We start from the raw sequence: 17,287 nt of genomic DNA on the forward strand, positions 1-17,287 counted from the left end.
GCAGCCCATCACCGCTCACTTTCTACTGGACGTGTGAGCTCCATTTAGGAAGACACACATGTTGCTGCCACTCAGCATCAGGAGGACGAGTGTATCTGCTCACCGACGAGAGGCTAGCAAACTAAGCTAACAGCTAACGGCCAAAAGAGGACACCGTTATTGTTTACATCCTGCACAAAGTTTCTCATCCTCCAGTAGATGCACGCTTCCTTACGGCGGCGATATAATTGATGGGTGTAGTTCGGGCAGTTTGTCACTGAGAGCACCACAAGCCGAGAGAAGGCCGACGTCTCCACAGCTGATGTCTCCCAAACCAGGCAACTCGCACCAACAAAACAACTGATGCAGAGAAAAGCTTTTAGATTTTGAGGGGAACTGTCCCTTTAAGTGACAACATCTCCTTCTCCCTCTCATTCTTGCTCTATCGAGACAAATCTTTAAATTAGCATAGAAAACTCTTTATTAGTGAGACCGTGGAGGTGCATTTTGGAAAGACGAGGGGAAATTAAAAACCCTAACGAGCTGAAATAGTTAGTAAAGAGCTGAGAAAGAAACAGTTTATAGATACTAAAGATCTCTGATACAGCAACGAGAAGGTGTGTTACATCATCCGAAAGCGATGGCTATTTATTTGGCAGGCGTCATCATAAAAACAGTCCGTACAGCAGAAACATGGACGCACTGTCATCCCTCCGGCACACACTCATAAACATGCAGGTGTGTGTGGGAAGTGTGTGTGTGCATGTGTGTGTGTGTGTGTGTGGGAAGTGTTGTGTTGTGCGCTGACACCTCAAGTCTATTGACTAGAGCCTCGGTGAGAGCTGACAGACACACAAACACACACACACACACACACACACTGAATGAGGTGATATCTGTGAGAGATTCCACGCGTGTGTGTGAAGTGGATGGATTTGGGTTTCATCCAGGTACGCTCGGTGTGTGTCTTTGTGTGTTTGCGCCTTACAGAACAGACAAAAGTGTGTGGTGTGTGTTTGACAAGATGGAAAATCTGCTGTAACGGGTCGAGTATTTGCGTGTGTGTGTGTGCGTTTGTGTTTGCAGACGTGCATGTGTGTCTATTCCAGGATGTTTATGCATGTGCACTTTTTCTGCAGCCCTGTTGGGTTTTTCACGTGCCTGAAATACTTTACATTCATGCAAGTGTGTCTTGTTTTTCCCAGGTCGCAGGTTAGGACGGAGTACTTACAGCCTCTCCAGCAGTCTGAGGTCCTGAAAGGCTCCTCGCTCCACCACACTGATCTGGTTGTCCTCCAGGTGACTGTAGAGACGGACACGAAGACACAAGGGAAGAGACCGACAGTTGTAGTTATTATCACATCTACAACAAAACTCACAAGTCAAAAGAAAAAAACCAGCAGACGAGAGAGAAATAACATCCAGTGTGAGAGGAGAATCATCAGTAACATGAAGCAGCTGCAGCTGTCCTAAAAATGTTATAATTTAAATATCAAACTGAAGGACGAGCATGTAACTGTGATTGAATATCCACGGCAGGCGTTCCAAGATGACCTCGTCGTGAAGCCAAAGCAAGACACGCCAGATAAATCTCATTTACTGGACAGTGGAAACAGAGAAACCCGCCGCCTGCCAGATCGAAATAAAGACATTTCAAACAGCAACAGAGACACTTGCTCTTTTAAAAATCTGGCTGTATAAACAACCGATCATTACTGTGGACAAACCAATCTGGTGTGAGACAAAAGTTTAGAAACTTTAAGATGTGCAGCGTTTCACAAACGCCACGAAGACGCGAGCCAAAACAAACAATTAACAAGCCGTCCCTCCTCAGCCCCTCGGCCGAGAGCTTCTCCTCGTCTGTCTTTCCAGTGGCGCTCCCAGCGTAATGAATATTCCTCTTATTCTCTTCTCCGCTTTGTCTCTGTTGTCATGTTTTTTGGGGGCGACTTAAGGTTTTCCAGATGGGAAAGAGTAAAGATATGTGTGTTTATATTCTCGAGTCTGAGGATGTTAAGAGTGACATCTCCTGAGAGAGAGAGGAGAGGAGGGGGAGATCGAAGGGAAAACATCGGAGGAAAGAAAAGGAGGAGGCAGAGAGAGAGAGAAGATGAAGAGACCGACGATGACAAGATGGATTGAGTAAGAGAGATGTAAGAGAGAGGCAGCGATAGCAGAGGAAGCCTGAAGAGGCCGCGTCAAACGAGACGACGTCCGGCCACCATGTGGACTTTGGATTGTTTCAGCTCGGCCTTCCTTTAAGTCTTCTATCAGAGATGATGTTTGGACGTGCGGCTGGAGTGCAGCCATTAATCTGTATGTCATACCGGCTCATTGCATAAACACACAGGACACACACACACGCAGAAGACACAAATCTGTTGGACTGAACTCACAAAAAGATGCATTCAAGGACATTTTAAAGGGCGTTTGCTCATATTTTTGTTAGTATTTTCATAACTATGTCTGTGCATTGCATCACCGTCGACTGACTGGTTAACTGTTAGCTTCTTGTTGCATTTTCCAAATTATGTTGTTGTATCTATTTATTTACTTTGACCTCTCCTGACGCTGATCTCTGACCTTGTTTCACTATCTGGATCTGAAGTAACTGTATGTGTTAATCTGCTAACTGAAATAAATAAAATAATACAAACATCTTGGCGTTTATTCAGTTATTATTTAAAGGGACTCTGGTGCATAAATGAGGCGTAAACTGCATTTCTGTCCATTTTTGAATCACGACTTTATATTTGTTCTACTTGCATCGTGAGAGATGACAACTTCTGTGTGCATGATCGCAGGAGGGAATGTATTTAATCTAATCAGGACACCAGCGGACATATCTGGGGGAAAATAAATACATGCATAAAAAATAAACTTACATCAGCTTCCAACAAACCAGCGTGCTTAATCAAGTTTACACACACAAACACACACAAGTGCAAACACACAGCACATCAAATGAACACCAGGCACAAAAAACGACATAGATACTGTTCATACTGTAAAGACGATACGTAGCGCTAACGAGCAGTGTCAGGTATGTGTGTAAACATACAGAGGGGGAACTGAGGTACAGAGTTACGCGCTGGTAGCAAGAATACTCTAACACGCATGTAAACATGTGCACAGCTCAGACTCGAGACTCATCAGTCATGAATTACAGTCGAGCCGGCGTAAAACCACCGTGTTTATTCTAGTCGCGCTGCGCTCTCTCTCCATCCCGATAGAAAAGCATATCTCGTAAACTCCGAGGCGAAGCTGCACGGAGACATAACTGTGAGTAACTATCAGAGTTTATTTGTCCAAACGAGAGATCAACCGCACGCTGATTTATTGAAAGAGGTTTTCGAGAGGCAAGCGGGTCCGAAGCCAAACACATGGAGTCGATACTGGCATATCGTCGGGATGAGGTATTGTTTTTATATTGGTCTGTATCAGGCATTACTCATCGACGGGGAGATGGAGAAAAGGGAGAAAACAAGTATTGATTTCATGTGTGTGGGGCCTGGTGCGTCTAATAGCTGTTTCACTCGACCATATTAGAAAAGTTTTAGCGTCCATTAAAAAGGAAACGTGCGATGATGTCACGCTACCTCGTGGCAAACACAGAGCGCTTTGGCCTCCGCAGCAAATCAGGAAATACTTCAGGGGATATTAACTTCACTTGTTGTTTACGCACAACGGGTGAAACCACATGAAACGTTTCCCAGCCAAGAGTTCAATATCGAGCACAAGTTTTCACCTACGTCCTAAATTTGTTTGGAATTACTCAATTTCGCCACAATCTGGAATATATCTTGTGATGCGAGAGCTGCCAGACATATTACGCTAAGTGTTGCGCATTGAGTATGCACGCAGGGACAAGCTGGGACGGTCCGACTGCCCTGATTCAAAGCTGCTGCAAGCGTTATTTTCTTATTAAGATAAGTGTTCAACAGCTCTGTATTCCAACAGTAATCGCTGTCGCAGAGCGTTTTGCCAGTAACCCATATATCTCCTCCCCCCAGCTCACGCAGCAAGAGAGAAGAAAAGAAATCCCACGTTATCCAATCAGGACAGAGAGCTCCACAAGGAGACGGTCCAGAGAGAAGGATCCGCCTGTTCTGGTGTCGACACGGCGGATGACGGAAACGGCAACAGGAGTCATGCAAGTGTAGAGGAGGGAGGAGGCTGCTACGTGCAAAACATACATGAAGTTGGCTAAAACGACGCTAACAGCAGCTTTAACCAAATTCAAACTGGTGGAATAATGCGCTTAAATGAGGTCAGATAAGAATTTAGTTGCATGAATGAGGCGTGGTGTGAATGTGAGACATGCAGGACACACCTGATAGTGTCAAGAAAAGTCAAGAAAAGCAACCAAATTTCGCAGCATTCAAGCTGAACGATGAGATCGCAGCTTCGTCGCTTCGTCGGTATCAACACTCGTGACTGTCAGCGGTTGTAACCATGGCGACGTCGTGCACAGCCTCAGTCGAGCCATTAAAAAAAAAAATCCTGCATCCTGTATTTAACAGTATATATGTCGCAGAATAACAAGGTAAAAATATGACAATCATGCAGTCCTTGTTGAGGTGTTTAACAGAAGTCTGATTAGATGTAATGGTTAAGTATTTTCACAGGGCTAATTAATGATAATTACCAGCCTGTATGTGAGCACGGGGCATTAAGAAACACTCTGCAGCCATTAGCCTCCCTGGGAACAATGTAAGGAGCCTTAAACGACATGCAAACCTTTCCCATGGGACGAGTGTGAGGCTTAAGAGAGCGTAGGCATTTTCTGTGTGTGTGTGTGTGTGTGTGTGTGTGTGTGTGTAGTTGTCTGCTAAGTAACAGTAATACCTATGTGACTACAGATAAGGCTAAAGGCTGCATTCTGTGTGACCATGTATGCCTTTGTCCATCCCTTGGTATCATATGCAACAGTCTGTGTGTGGGTGTGTGTGTGTGTGTGTGTGTGTGTGTGTGTGTGTGTGTGTGTGTGTGTGTGTGTGTGTGTGTGTGTGTGCATGTGCATCTGAGTGTGTACTGTCTCAGACTTGACTCTTGACTATCTTTTCTTTCCCAAGCCATCTCCTCCCCAGTTTCTTTAAGAGATTTAGAGTGGGGAAATGTCACAGCAGTTTATCACCAACCACATGAAACGAGCTGCTGCCCCACCACACGCAAACACACACACACACACACACACACACACGCAAACACACACATACACGCAAACACACACACACACTCACACAAACACACACACACAGGATGCACAGAACAGAATAAAGTTTTTTCTCTCTTTCTCTTGTAACCTGTTAACATTATCTGACGGACGGTACATAAACTTCATCCACTATGGTTTTGCACAAGTTTGTTTATAGTTAAAACAAAACGCACTTTTAAAAACGCAAAAAAGACACACACACACACACACGCATAAACATATTTCCACTCCTCGGCGTAGTTTGTGCTGGGAGTGTATTTTTATCGGCCGGTCTGGTTAAAGCAGAGTGAGGAGGGAAGCTGCATGAAGCCAACGGTGATTATAGTTATTATAGGCCTGACACACACACACACACACACACACACACACACACACACAAGCAAAAAACACACATTTGAGCCACTTGAGGCTGAAGACTGAAAGAGCCCTTCACGTCAATTAGGACAGCTGAGAGCAGACGAGGAGTCACACTCTGCTGAGTGCAGCCGGTCAGATACGACGAGCAGCAGAAACATCAGCAGTAACTCGATGCTGTCAGTGGATTCTTCTACACGAAGCACGAAGGCGGAAAACAGAAGGAGAGGAGGTTTTGGAAAATAAAATGTCAGGTTTAGATGTTTGCTGACAACCACATGTTTAGTCCAAGACTTTCAAAATAAAGCCAGCTGATGAACAGTAACAGTTATTGTGACTTCTGGACTGTTATTAACATCAGTTTTTGGAGGTGGGCTTAGAGGTCACCCACCTACAATGTTGTACTGAGTTCCCTCCCCAGACAGCTGAACAACCGTTCACACCTGGGCTCACCTAGCCTTAGCAAGCTAGCAGCATGAAGGCCGGCTGGGTCAACGACACACACGTGGCCCTTAACAACTCTGTGAGGACACTCACACGCAGAGGTTTAAAAGCCTGAAGCTCCTCCAGTTAGTTAGAACAGAAGACGCCTCTTGGACGAGAGGTGACACGTCTTCAAGACACTGAAACAAATCCAGTTGCCTCCAATAGGGCACTTTATGCTGTACTGTACCGTCGGCTGGTCTAGGTACAAGAAACACTTGGATCCAACTTCTGTCACATGATGGAAGTGATTAAAATAATGTAACTACCTCAATCATATAAAGTTAAGTTATGTATGTTAACGTGCTTCTTGACTGTTGGTTGCAAATGGGATGCGAACCCCTGTCCTTCAGAGGAAGAGTCAAGAGTGTGTGACCCATCCAGCCACCACGACCACCTCAAAACGCTGCACTACAGGAGCGCCACAAAACGTGACCGAGAAGAGTTTCTACTGCATCAAACTGAGAAGTGTGAGAAGAAACAGCTACAGCAAACCAAAAACCTTTCAATGTAACTATCGTTGCAAGATAGACTTAAACATTGCGAAGCTGTCCTTTAACACCGGATGACTGAGAACCTTCATCAACATCTTTTAACAGTGTGTGTGTGTGTGTGTGTGTAAGTAATTATCCATGTGTTGTGCTTTTTAATTCTCAACTTATTGTGTTTTTCACATTAAAACAAATCCTCTGTCTGTGCAGCTTTAAACGATCTCAAAGGGTTTTTTTGTTTTGTTTTGTTTTTTCTGGACTTCTTGTATCTCTGATGTCTCATTATTGCAAAACTTTAAAAGTTCAGCATTCCCCAACTCTGATTCAGAGAGACATGGGAGACAATAGAGAATTGTGAGTCACATCACCTTTTTTTTATTTACTGCTTTACATGAACAATGACTCAGAATTTCTCACTAACAATTGTAAAGAAACTGCCAAATTCCTTCACCTGTTTAATCTGTGTGTAAAGTCGTGTCCACACCGGTTAAATATCTTGTCGTTGTGTTGCTTGTGTAACAAATAAGGAGTCTTGCTGCTTGTTACTGGCATGTCAGCTCACGATTACTCTATTATTTAGCCTCGTAAATATTCAGTAATTACAAAATTCGACTCCTTGGATAGGGCACTTACGTTCTCTGCTGCCCTGAATTCCCTCATTAGGATGGGAAACTCTATTTTATGGAGACTTGTTTCCCCTATAGCCATATACAGGCCTATTAGGTAAATATAGCATTTGCCTAATTGCTCCAGCATGGCAGTTTTTTTTGTTAATGGGATTCCTTGTAAAGAGACGAATGCAGGTCACAGCGAGGAAAAAAGAAAGAGGCCAGAACAGACCTGCTGGTAGATTCAACACACGTTCTCTCAAAGACTGAATGTTTGTTTGAATAAATAACTGAGAATCTTCTGATGTGCCAGTTGTGTGGTTGACAGAAGATGTTTACAGATAAAAGGTGAGGTGAGTGAACGATCACCTGCATGGTTAAAAGAAACCAAACCTTTGTGTGATCAAACATCTGTTTGTACATAGAAAGTCCACGTTGCTTCAGGTGAACTGCTTTCTTTAAGATGGCACATCTGTTTTAAATTAACCATCACCAAGATAAATGTTGGAAATTAACAGTTTTGCAAACAATGTATATGTTAAAACTTTAGATTTCTTCATGTTCGGTTAGATTCAAAAGGTTATCTTGTGCACAACCACTGAAGGAACATACCGAGGTCTCGTTTTGTCGCCACAAACTCAACTGGAGATGTTTTGACTTCTCCTCAATAATTTCCAATCTCTGTTGGCACAAGCAGGGATGGAAGTTATCGCGAGGTCCTTAAAAAACTTCCAGCAGTGTCACAATTGTTGGAACTCTCTGGTCCCTTGTCATAAAACATCCAGCGGCCTCACATTTACAAATATTGAAACGCAGTCTCAAACTGCGGTGACCAGCTCGGCACCGTTCTCGCTAAACTCCAACATCGTAGTCAGGTCGTAAACAAGTACGGTGAACTTTACATGACGCGTTTCATAGACGAGTCAGGACGGTGCGTAAGCTTACGACATGTTGAATGTGATGGAATCAGTGGTCTGTATAAAACATGAACATGAATTTGTTTTCTCCTGCTGACTGGGCCGGTTCTGAACTATTTACAGGAGCATGTTCTTTTGGTTAGGTGATTTTTCGTTGTTTCATCCTATTGTACTTCCATTTGCAATTGTTTTGCAGGGCAATTATGACAAACAATTTGCTATAAAGATAAAGCCACTGGGCCCGAACAGATTTCTTCCTAAATGGCACGTGAGAGTGAAATAAGAGAAGTTGTCTCATTATCTCTGGGCATGAACTCAGTGTGGACTAACCCCTGAATCATCTTTGCAGAACTTTGTGTTTTATGCTGAAACAAACAAAGAAGACACAAACTCACAGAATCCTGAGGTTCTTGATGCCGGAGAAGTCCACCTTGGTGATTCTGGTGATGTTGTTTCTGTTCAGATCCCTACAGAGAGAAACACAGAGGCCACAAATCAGATCTCTAGAGTCAACAGTGTGAATATAATACAGCGTGTCTTTGCTAAAAAAGAAAAAGGAAGTGAAGTTCAGTGAACGTGTGTGTTAGTGTGTTCTCACTCAAGTCAAATTAATGAATGTGGCAGCAGGACGAAGCGTGAGAAAGCCCCGCAGCGTCAGAGCCCACACACACACACACACACACACACAAACAAACACAAACGAAAACACACAAACACTCCGACCGTACAGGCACTGGGAGAATGAAGCACACATACACACACACACACACACACACACACACACTCCAGCTCGCGCTGCTCCGAATTATTGAGAAGCAAATTTTTCCAGCAGAAAAAAAAAAAGAAAGTGGGATGAAATTATTTTCTCTTTCCATCATCAGAGTTTAAAAGCTTATCGTGTTTCCTGGATGTCATTCAATCTGTTTTAACTCCGGCTGCACAATGTATGCACACTGCAACATGAACTGACTGCCTGAGTGTGTGTGTGTGTGTGTGTGTGTGTGTGTGTGTGTGTGTGTGTGTGTATGCTGTTTATTGAAACGCTGTCGTACTGGAGGAATTAGAGCGAGGAAGAAAAACACACACAGACACACACACACACACACGAGAGCAGCGGACAAACAACACACACAATTTTCTCTCTTGTTTCACACACACGGCTCTTTCCTTCAGACACACACACACACGCACACGCACACACACACTCACACTCACACTCACACATACACATAAACAAAGTCTGGTTTTTGCCAAGGCGGCCTGTGTGTGTGTTTTTCATAATACACCTAAACATTTATAAATCTGATTTAAGACCATATTAGGTTTCAAAAGGTTTTCCCCCAGCAGCCGCGGCAGGGAACACTAATAAGAGCCATACCCCGGCCCGAGACAGGGAGGGCCGGGTGGGTCCAGGGCAGCGCCTCCCAAAGCCCAGAACGTGTTCCCGGGTCCACAACAGGTCCTGCAGAACTAAATAGTTCCAATATCTCATCTGATACAACCGGGGGGTCACATGAAGAGACCGCCGAACAAAGACCACTGACTACAGCAGACAGAGATATAAATCATCAAGGAGAGAAGAGATCAGATCATATCACCATCAGTATCAGATGAACTGACCTCTCGCTATAATGAATCTACAGAGAATTATCAGCCAAATTTTAGGGTCTGTCAGCTCATCGTCTTGGTTGGCAGATAACTTCATAATTAACCGATTCAGCATTCAGTCTACTTCACTTTCTTTTATCCAAAACTCAAAGACTCTCCTCTAACTTTCATGAGTGATGAAGAAAAGCAGCAATTCATCACATTTAACTGGAACCAGGAAATGATTCACATTTTCACTTTTATCAGAACAGTTTGAGGCTGATTTTCTTTCAATCAACTGATCTCTGCAGCTCCAGCACTTTCAGGCTAACGTTCAGTTAGCTGAATGCTAACTGCCCTCAACTAAATGACAGAAAGAGTCAGTGACTAGCTGACGAACACAGTGGAGCATTTAGCAGCCAGACGTTCTCCTCAGGAGCCGGTGGAGACCAAAACAGAGCTAAAAACAGAATGAAAACTGGACTTATTGTTGCAGAGAGGCCAAAGAAACGCTGATGTCGCCTCAAGTCTGGTAAAAAACATCTTTTAGTGCAGGATTAACAATGTGTGGGACAGTGTTTTATGTCACCCAGTGTGTTTTCATAAAACAAAAAAGTTCCGATAACATATGACCTCATTTTTAAATGAAGTTTTACGATCCGTCCCCCTCGAGGCCTGAGATCTAAGGTGCTGTATATGTAATCCTAACGTCACCCCCCCCCCTTCATTTCACGCTGTCTTTTCTAATAAAGCACAAAATGCCAAAATAATTATCTGGATGTCTTTGTGCAATCAGAAATCTCTCTGAGGTGCGGTCACGTTGCTTTTATTACAATCACAGATAATCCCCGCGTCACGAAGTCCTGCAAACATGTGGAAGCAGCAGCAGCAGCAATAATACGAGAAAATATAAAAAGCAGAAATGAAATGTTCAGTGACTTTGAGCCTCGTCCATCTTGCCAGTGTCGTTATGAGACCAGAGCAGCCACCTCACCATCATCCAGGCTCGCTGCTGCTGCTTCTCGTCACGGGCTTTCAGCAGGAGCGTAATTTGCCAGTTCCTTGGAAAGCGAAGGCAGCTTGATAAGCCCTCTTGGACGTGGCGACAAAAAAGCTCAATACAGCATTGATTTATCATTTTCAGCTTAAGGAAAGAGCAGCTTCCACGATGATGACAGAAACAGAGGTTTTTTTTGTTTTTTTTTCCTTGTCGATTTGCAAATATCAAATAACCACTCTTCACTTTCAAGTGACTCTGAGGCAGAATCCAATCTGAAAACTTGTGTTCCTCATCACTTCACCTCCTCCTCCTCCTCCTCCTCCTCCTCCTCCTCCTCTCTGTCGCACCACATATCTCTCCTCATCTTTTCACATTTGGCGACAATCTCTCAGGTTTTTTTTTCCCTCCCTTCATCTTTTAGCTCTCTCCTTTTCTCCAGTCACAGCTTTTCAATGTCAAAGTGTGAGTCGTACGTTTCCTCCGTGTTCCCAGCCATCCTCTCCTTTTCTCTCTAATCTCCCCCTTCACTGTGTCCCCCTCTCTCTCAATCTCTCCTGTCTTATCTATCACTGTTTCACAGTTGACTAAACACTTTTTCTTCGCCTTCCTCTGTTTTTCTCTGTTTCCCCTAATCGCTCCTCTTTTATCTCAATCTTTCACTCTTTTACAGTCGGCTACATTTTTCCTCCGCCGTCTCAGCTAATCTCTCCATCCTTATCTCCATCTTTCTCTTGTTCACAGTGGAAACTCTTGCTCTCACCAGGGAAACTGCTCTGGAGACAAACAAACAGCGAGGACAGGGGGGTCCAGGTGGAGAACGACGGCATCGGCACCGGCGCCTGAAACCTCAAGGCCAGCGGCAGAAAGAAACAAGACGTGGTGTGAAACCAACTGATAAAACAGGCTGTAACGTGTGAAAAAAGAGATGTGGGATGTGCAGAACGACGTTCAGTCAGTAAAATAAACATTAATTCATGTTTTGGCCGTTTAGCACACTTGCATAAGTTTGTAACTAATACTGTGGGAACTTCTACGTGCTAAGATGTCGGTAATTAACTACAAAGGATTCGGCCGACTGGTCTGGATATTAATATCCAGATCTAATAACAGGACCTGTTTATATTTGTCATGTTATATTCTTCACTCATTCATTGAAACTTGATGTGGCCGTTGCTGAACTGAGGATCAGGTCGGGAATCAGTGAGTAAACTCGGTCCATGGTGGGTCATTACTTGACACAGAACTGAAGGTTATTAATGTGTAAGAGACAAATCAATAATGAAGCCGAGGAAAAAAAATGAAGAACGACGAGAAGCTTTACAACAATCTTCACAGCGTAGCGTTCAGTCAGAGACCAGCTGCAGACGACTACAGATTTGCACACATGACTTATTCTGCTGCATCTGCTCGTTGGCCATCGTGAAAACATGAGACATTAAAATATGTTAAATCCACTTGCAGGGGTTTGATCTCCGCAACCAGATGGGACAAAAAACTGCATTTTATCTGTACCGGCAATCAAAAGTGCTGCAGTGGATCTGAATGACTAACAAGTGAGCCAGGCGGCCCTTTTTCTTTAATGCACCTGGTCCGCTGGAGTGTGGGTGTCCGTCCCACCCAGCTGTAAAGCTTAACTTTAAATTTAACTGACCAGCTGGCAGTCAGACAGCTAACGAGGCTTTAACACAAAAGCTCTAACCGCTGTTTGTTTCCATGAGAGGCAGAGGTACGCTGCACGTGTGTTTGTGTGACGATGGGATAAGACGAGAATGCAAACAGCAGGTGTTCAGGGAATTAATATACCTTACAACACACACACACACACACACACACACACACACACACACACACACTCACACACAAAGGCCCAGACAGCCACCCACCACATCTCACCCCAGACCACTGAAACCAGTCAACCTTACAGTCTGGCTGCTTTGGACCAGCGTACTGGTCTGACTTTACACACACACACACACAGGTTTGGTGTGTGTGTGTGTGTGTGTGTGTGTCTGATTCATTTACAGCACAGCTTTATTGGTTGGCTACACCACAGAGACCGAGAGAAAACAGAGAAATAACTACGAGAGAGGAATGTTCAACAAATGACAGATCAGGTGACAAAGACTCCCCAGAGCTCGATGGAATGAAGAGTTGAGCCGACCGCCGCCGCGCTAAACCGTGAAATATTAAAGAGAATACACGAGTTAAAATGTTTGACACGCCGGGTTGTCGGCCGGTCAGTCGTGTTTCTCTTTCTCTCTCTCCGTCTCAATCCGTCCTGTTTCTGTTCTGACCTTTGACTTCTGTCGTTTTCAATCTCGTAGCCAAAAGAGGAGTAACGACTCACCGCTGCAAACAGTTTCCTCTCTCTCTCTCTCTGTTCTGACTCTTACCACTCTGACGTTTCCTCTCTCTCACTCTATCAGGCACTGCATCCTTATCGCTCCATCCTTTCCCTTTCATCCTTTGTTGTTCCGCGTCCGACGCTTCGTTTCAGAATGCGTTCGCTTCCTGTGCTAATCTCCTGTTATTTTCCACAAAGCTCTCTTGTAGCACTTCACTTTCTCATTCCCTTCTTTCTTGTCCTCCATCATCCCTCTCTCTCTCTCTCTCTCTCTCGCTCTCTCTCTTAGGTATGCTCAATTTCGCTCTCTAAATCTCTGAAGTTACGCAAGGAATCCTAATTGCCTTCTTCCTTCTTCCTGTGAGCCCCGCGCTCTCCAGTGCGTCTGTCACCAGGAGCAGGGGCCAGGCGTCAAGCTGCTCCGCCGTCGGCCCGCGTTACAATCGTAATCCATCCACTTCAAATCTGTGGATATGACAAGGGGAGACCTGCACTGACTAATTGTTACCTCACTTGACACAAAGCTTAAAAAGGCAGTAGGAGCAGCATTATGTTGGATTAAACCCTCTGGTCCAATCAGGACAGAGGGAGGAGGCCAGGAAACACACATATAGGTGGACGTCTACACAGTGAGATAAACACGCGTCCAGCAGTGCCTGAAGATAAGCAGCTGCTGTTTGTGACTTTTTTTCATGAAGCACATTAAAGCTTGTTTAAGCTATTAAACAAGAGTTCCTGAACGTGTTGACTGCTGCCATGTCCGCACGCACCAAAATTATCTTTTTCCCCCCTGTCTTCCACGGCATCGTTTCAAGAATATTTGTGTCCAAATAGATCCCTTGTGAACGACTCAATGCGCTTTAGTTGGTATTCCAGGCCTATAGGTGGCGCTAGAAATTCACCAAAAACACAGAAGAAGAGCATGCGTGTAAAGCTTGCGAGCTGTATACAAACAGACAGTTGAAGGAGAAACTGAACACAATAAGAAGACAGAAATGGCATGTAGTCCGCTATTGTTGTTGTTGTTATGAGACATCGTGGGGTTAAGAGGTCAAAGGCTAGAGGTCAAGGTGGGGGCGATGGTGTCATCGATACACAACGTATGCAGATTCGCTGTCCACATGAGAACACAAGGGCGGCGTTTTCTAATTTCTCCATGCTGAGGTGGTCATTCATTCATTCATTCATTCATTCATAGCACTTTGAACTTCTGTCACTTAGGTTACGTGAGTCACGTCATGTTAAATGATAATGTGAGTTACGTCATTCGGGTAACTTGTAGGCAGTTTAACTCAAAGAATGATGTAACATAACTATGGAGAAAGTCGAAACCTAACCTGGAGTCATAATGTGTCATACTATGTGAATTGTGAGTCAGCAGGCTTTTATATTGAAAGTCTATTAATGTATTATACAAACTGCATCAGGTGCCGCTGACCAAGCTGCTGAATTTGACAAGTTTGGAGTGAGAATATGAATCTACGAGAGGTCGACCAACAATAACTAACATTCACTTCAAGTGTAATATGAGGAGAACTGTAACTTCAGCCAGCTGGTGAAAAATGTCTTTGTTGACGTTAAACTGGATAGAAAACGTCAGTTTACATATTTTACTTTGACGAGCTTAGGATGAAGAATTCACGATCAAAAGAGGAGTCATGTTGAAAATTCAATTCTATCCTCTTTGTTGCTATATAAACAATTACATGTCACAAAAATCAAAAAGTCAAACAATGTAATCACGGAAAGCAATCAAAAGAACGACGTGCTCCACCCTGGTCTTTGTTTGCAGACCGTGTATTGTCTACACGAGTCTATAGCGTTTGGAAAGTTCGGTCTCTCCTGTGCAACCGTTTACTGCTGTTTTGAATCTCCGTCACAGTGACGCTAATAGGTCCTGAGCTCTCTCCTATTACAGAGCTGCTCTCGGGGATACACGGCAATCATCACTGAGAAGTTTTGGGCACTCACATCATACGGGACGGCAAAAGGCTTGTGTTCAAGCGAGCGCAGACCAAAGGTTCAGACCAATATAAAATCAGTATCCATAAACTTGATCTTTTCCAGGACAAACATAAATAAACAAAATGATTCGATGTGTCACCACCAGGTTTATTTCATTCAAAAAGCCCTACAACATCATTTAGCCTGTCGGACAAAGAAACCGTGGAACATTTAAATGAAAAATACAATAAACAAAACTTTTTTTTTTCTTAAACTTTCAATTTGGCACCGACAGACGCGAGTTTCTGGTTTTTCTAAAATCCTGGCTGCAGCTCTGAGGAGGAGATGTGCACGAAGGAAAGCAGCAGAGGAATCATCTCTCTTACCAAACAACTGCTGCTGTGATGCTTTAACTGGATACACCTCACTCTGTATCTCCTCTTCACTCCATGAGCCTCCACTTCATTCTCACCATCGCTCCTCTCATCTGTCCAAGTGATGGATAAAACGCCCATCAAAGCGACACATAACTCTCAGGAATCAAACACTATCCCTCTGGAACTCATACGTCTGCTGGTGACGCGGCCTTTTAAATCCGAGCACACACAGTCTTCACATCCATCATGTTGTTTGTTTGTTGTTCGGAGGATTTAAAACGCTCAACGTCTCCAGAGACCGACTGACTCGGAATCCAAGTCATTCAGGCTCGGCTTAGAAGCTGGTAACGTGCTCACAGACAGCCATCAAACTCCGCAGCCACAGCAGAATTGACACAGCTAAAGCAAACATTTGCTGACACCGCAGAGAGAAATCTGCCTGGAGGACAATGGCTCGCCTGGTGCGACGGGGTTTTTTACAGCCTGGACAACTGACCCCACCGTGGGAGATGTTTCTCGTGTCGGCTCCGAATACTTGGCGGGAAAACATTCTGACACTCGACATTTAACCTTTTTTTTTTCCTGGCAAAAGTTCCCCTCGCCACACATTAACCAAGAATCTTGGCTTATTCTGGAAACGTGCGATGTCCAGAATGCTAACAATGCTACGAGAGAGATTAAACAAAAGATGACAGAACTTCTTTCCCAAAAGAGGAGAGGAAAAGCGAGTGGAGGGGAGAGACGGTGACGATAAAGGAGTCAGTCATCAGTCAGTTAAATATTTCACCTACAGCAGAGAGAGGACGCTCTCTTCACCCCATGAAGGGGAATCTCCCTCTGCACTTTAGCTCCTGAACTCTAAATCTGGTTAAATTTTATTCTCATGTCGGTATCTTTTGTCTGACTTTCGACCTTTTATCCACCATTTAGCTGTAAATCCTTCTTCCTCATCCCATCTCCTCTTGTCATGCATCTCCTCTCTTTGTTTCATCATCTGCTGCTTTTTTTTGTTTGCTGTCCGTCAGAATCTATCTCGTCTCTCCCCCTCGTAGCCTCTATACAACGTTAATGCGGCTGGACCTCAGGAAATTCATAGTTTGGTGTCGCTGTTAACCGCGCAGGCTCGACCACATTAGGGAGTCGCCTGCAAGCATCCCTTTCTTGTAGAGCCACGAGCCAAAAGGGCCGTAAACCAGCGCTGTATTTGGTTAGCTCTTTTCTTTGCTGGGAGTTTATAGGGCTGCATTGCTTTTTGTCTAGATTTACTACCGCTGTACTGTAAGTGAATGGTGGTGGTGGAGGAGGGGTGGAGGGGTAATTTGGCCACTGAGAGGCCACTTGACGAGAACGAGGACTGCTGCTTCCTTGTCGGAGGCCAAGTCAGAAAAAAAAAGAAGTGAGTGAACGAGGGGATAGAAGAACGAGAGAGGTTAAGATGAATGAGAGAGAGAGAGAAAGCGTGATAGAGACGTAGCTTGAGCGCTGACCAGTTCCTCCATAAGCTCCCAGCCTTACATAAACAGTCTGTCACTTCGAGCTCAGCTGAACATCGGACTGAAAAGGGAAAAAAATAAAAATTACGGTGCAAGTCACACTCTCATACCGCTGCGCGCACGAGCCGCGTGCACGCAAACAAACACAAAAAAAGTGTTCACACTCACTCATATAGTGAAGCGAGAGGCACGCTGAGAAAGAGAAAAAGTCCCTGCAGAAGGGATATAATGTGTTGCTTTGGTGACAGTGGCCTAACAAAACAGTGGCATAGCTTGTTAACATCAAACGACTCCAAGCGTACGGCACACACACACATATAAACCCACACTGGCGTTACAACATGCACACACACACACACACACACTCTTGAAGTCCTCCGGGTACGAGGACTTCTGTTTCTGCACAGAGTCACAGAAGGTCATTCGTGACTCGGGGTAGTTTCTATGTCACACAGTCGCTCCCTCGCTCTCTCTCGTTATATGTCAGATTTT

General features: G+C 44.4%; 1 protein-coding gene across 3 annotated transcripts in view; it reads right to left on the reverse strand.

Annotated features, from left to right (window-relative positions):
• Positions 1-17,287, reverse strand: part of slit3 (slit homolog 3 (Drosophila)) — a 253,595-nt gene that overhangs the window by 224,775 nt on the left and 11,533 nt on the right. For all 3 annotated transcript variants that reach the window (XM_037076548.1, XM_037076547.1, XM_037076546.1), the window contains 2 exons: positions 8,446-8,517; positions 1,211-1,282 (listed from right to left, as the gene is read on the reverse strand). In XM_037076548.1, the coding sequence (XP_036932443.1) occupies positions 1,211-1,282; positions 8,446-8,517 (144 nt within the window). The remainder of the gene's footprint in view (positions 1-1,210; positions 1,283-8,445; positions 8,518-17,287) is intronic.

This window comes from Acanthopagrus latus, chromosome 18, assembly GCF_904848185.1.
Source record: "Acanthopagrus latus isolate v.2019 chromosome 18, fAcaLat1.1, whole genome shotgun sequence".
Lineage (NCBI taxonomy): Eukaryota > Metazoa > Chordata > Actinopteri > Spariformes > Sparidae > Acanthopagrus > Acanthopagrus latus.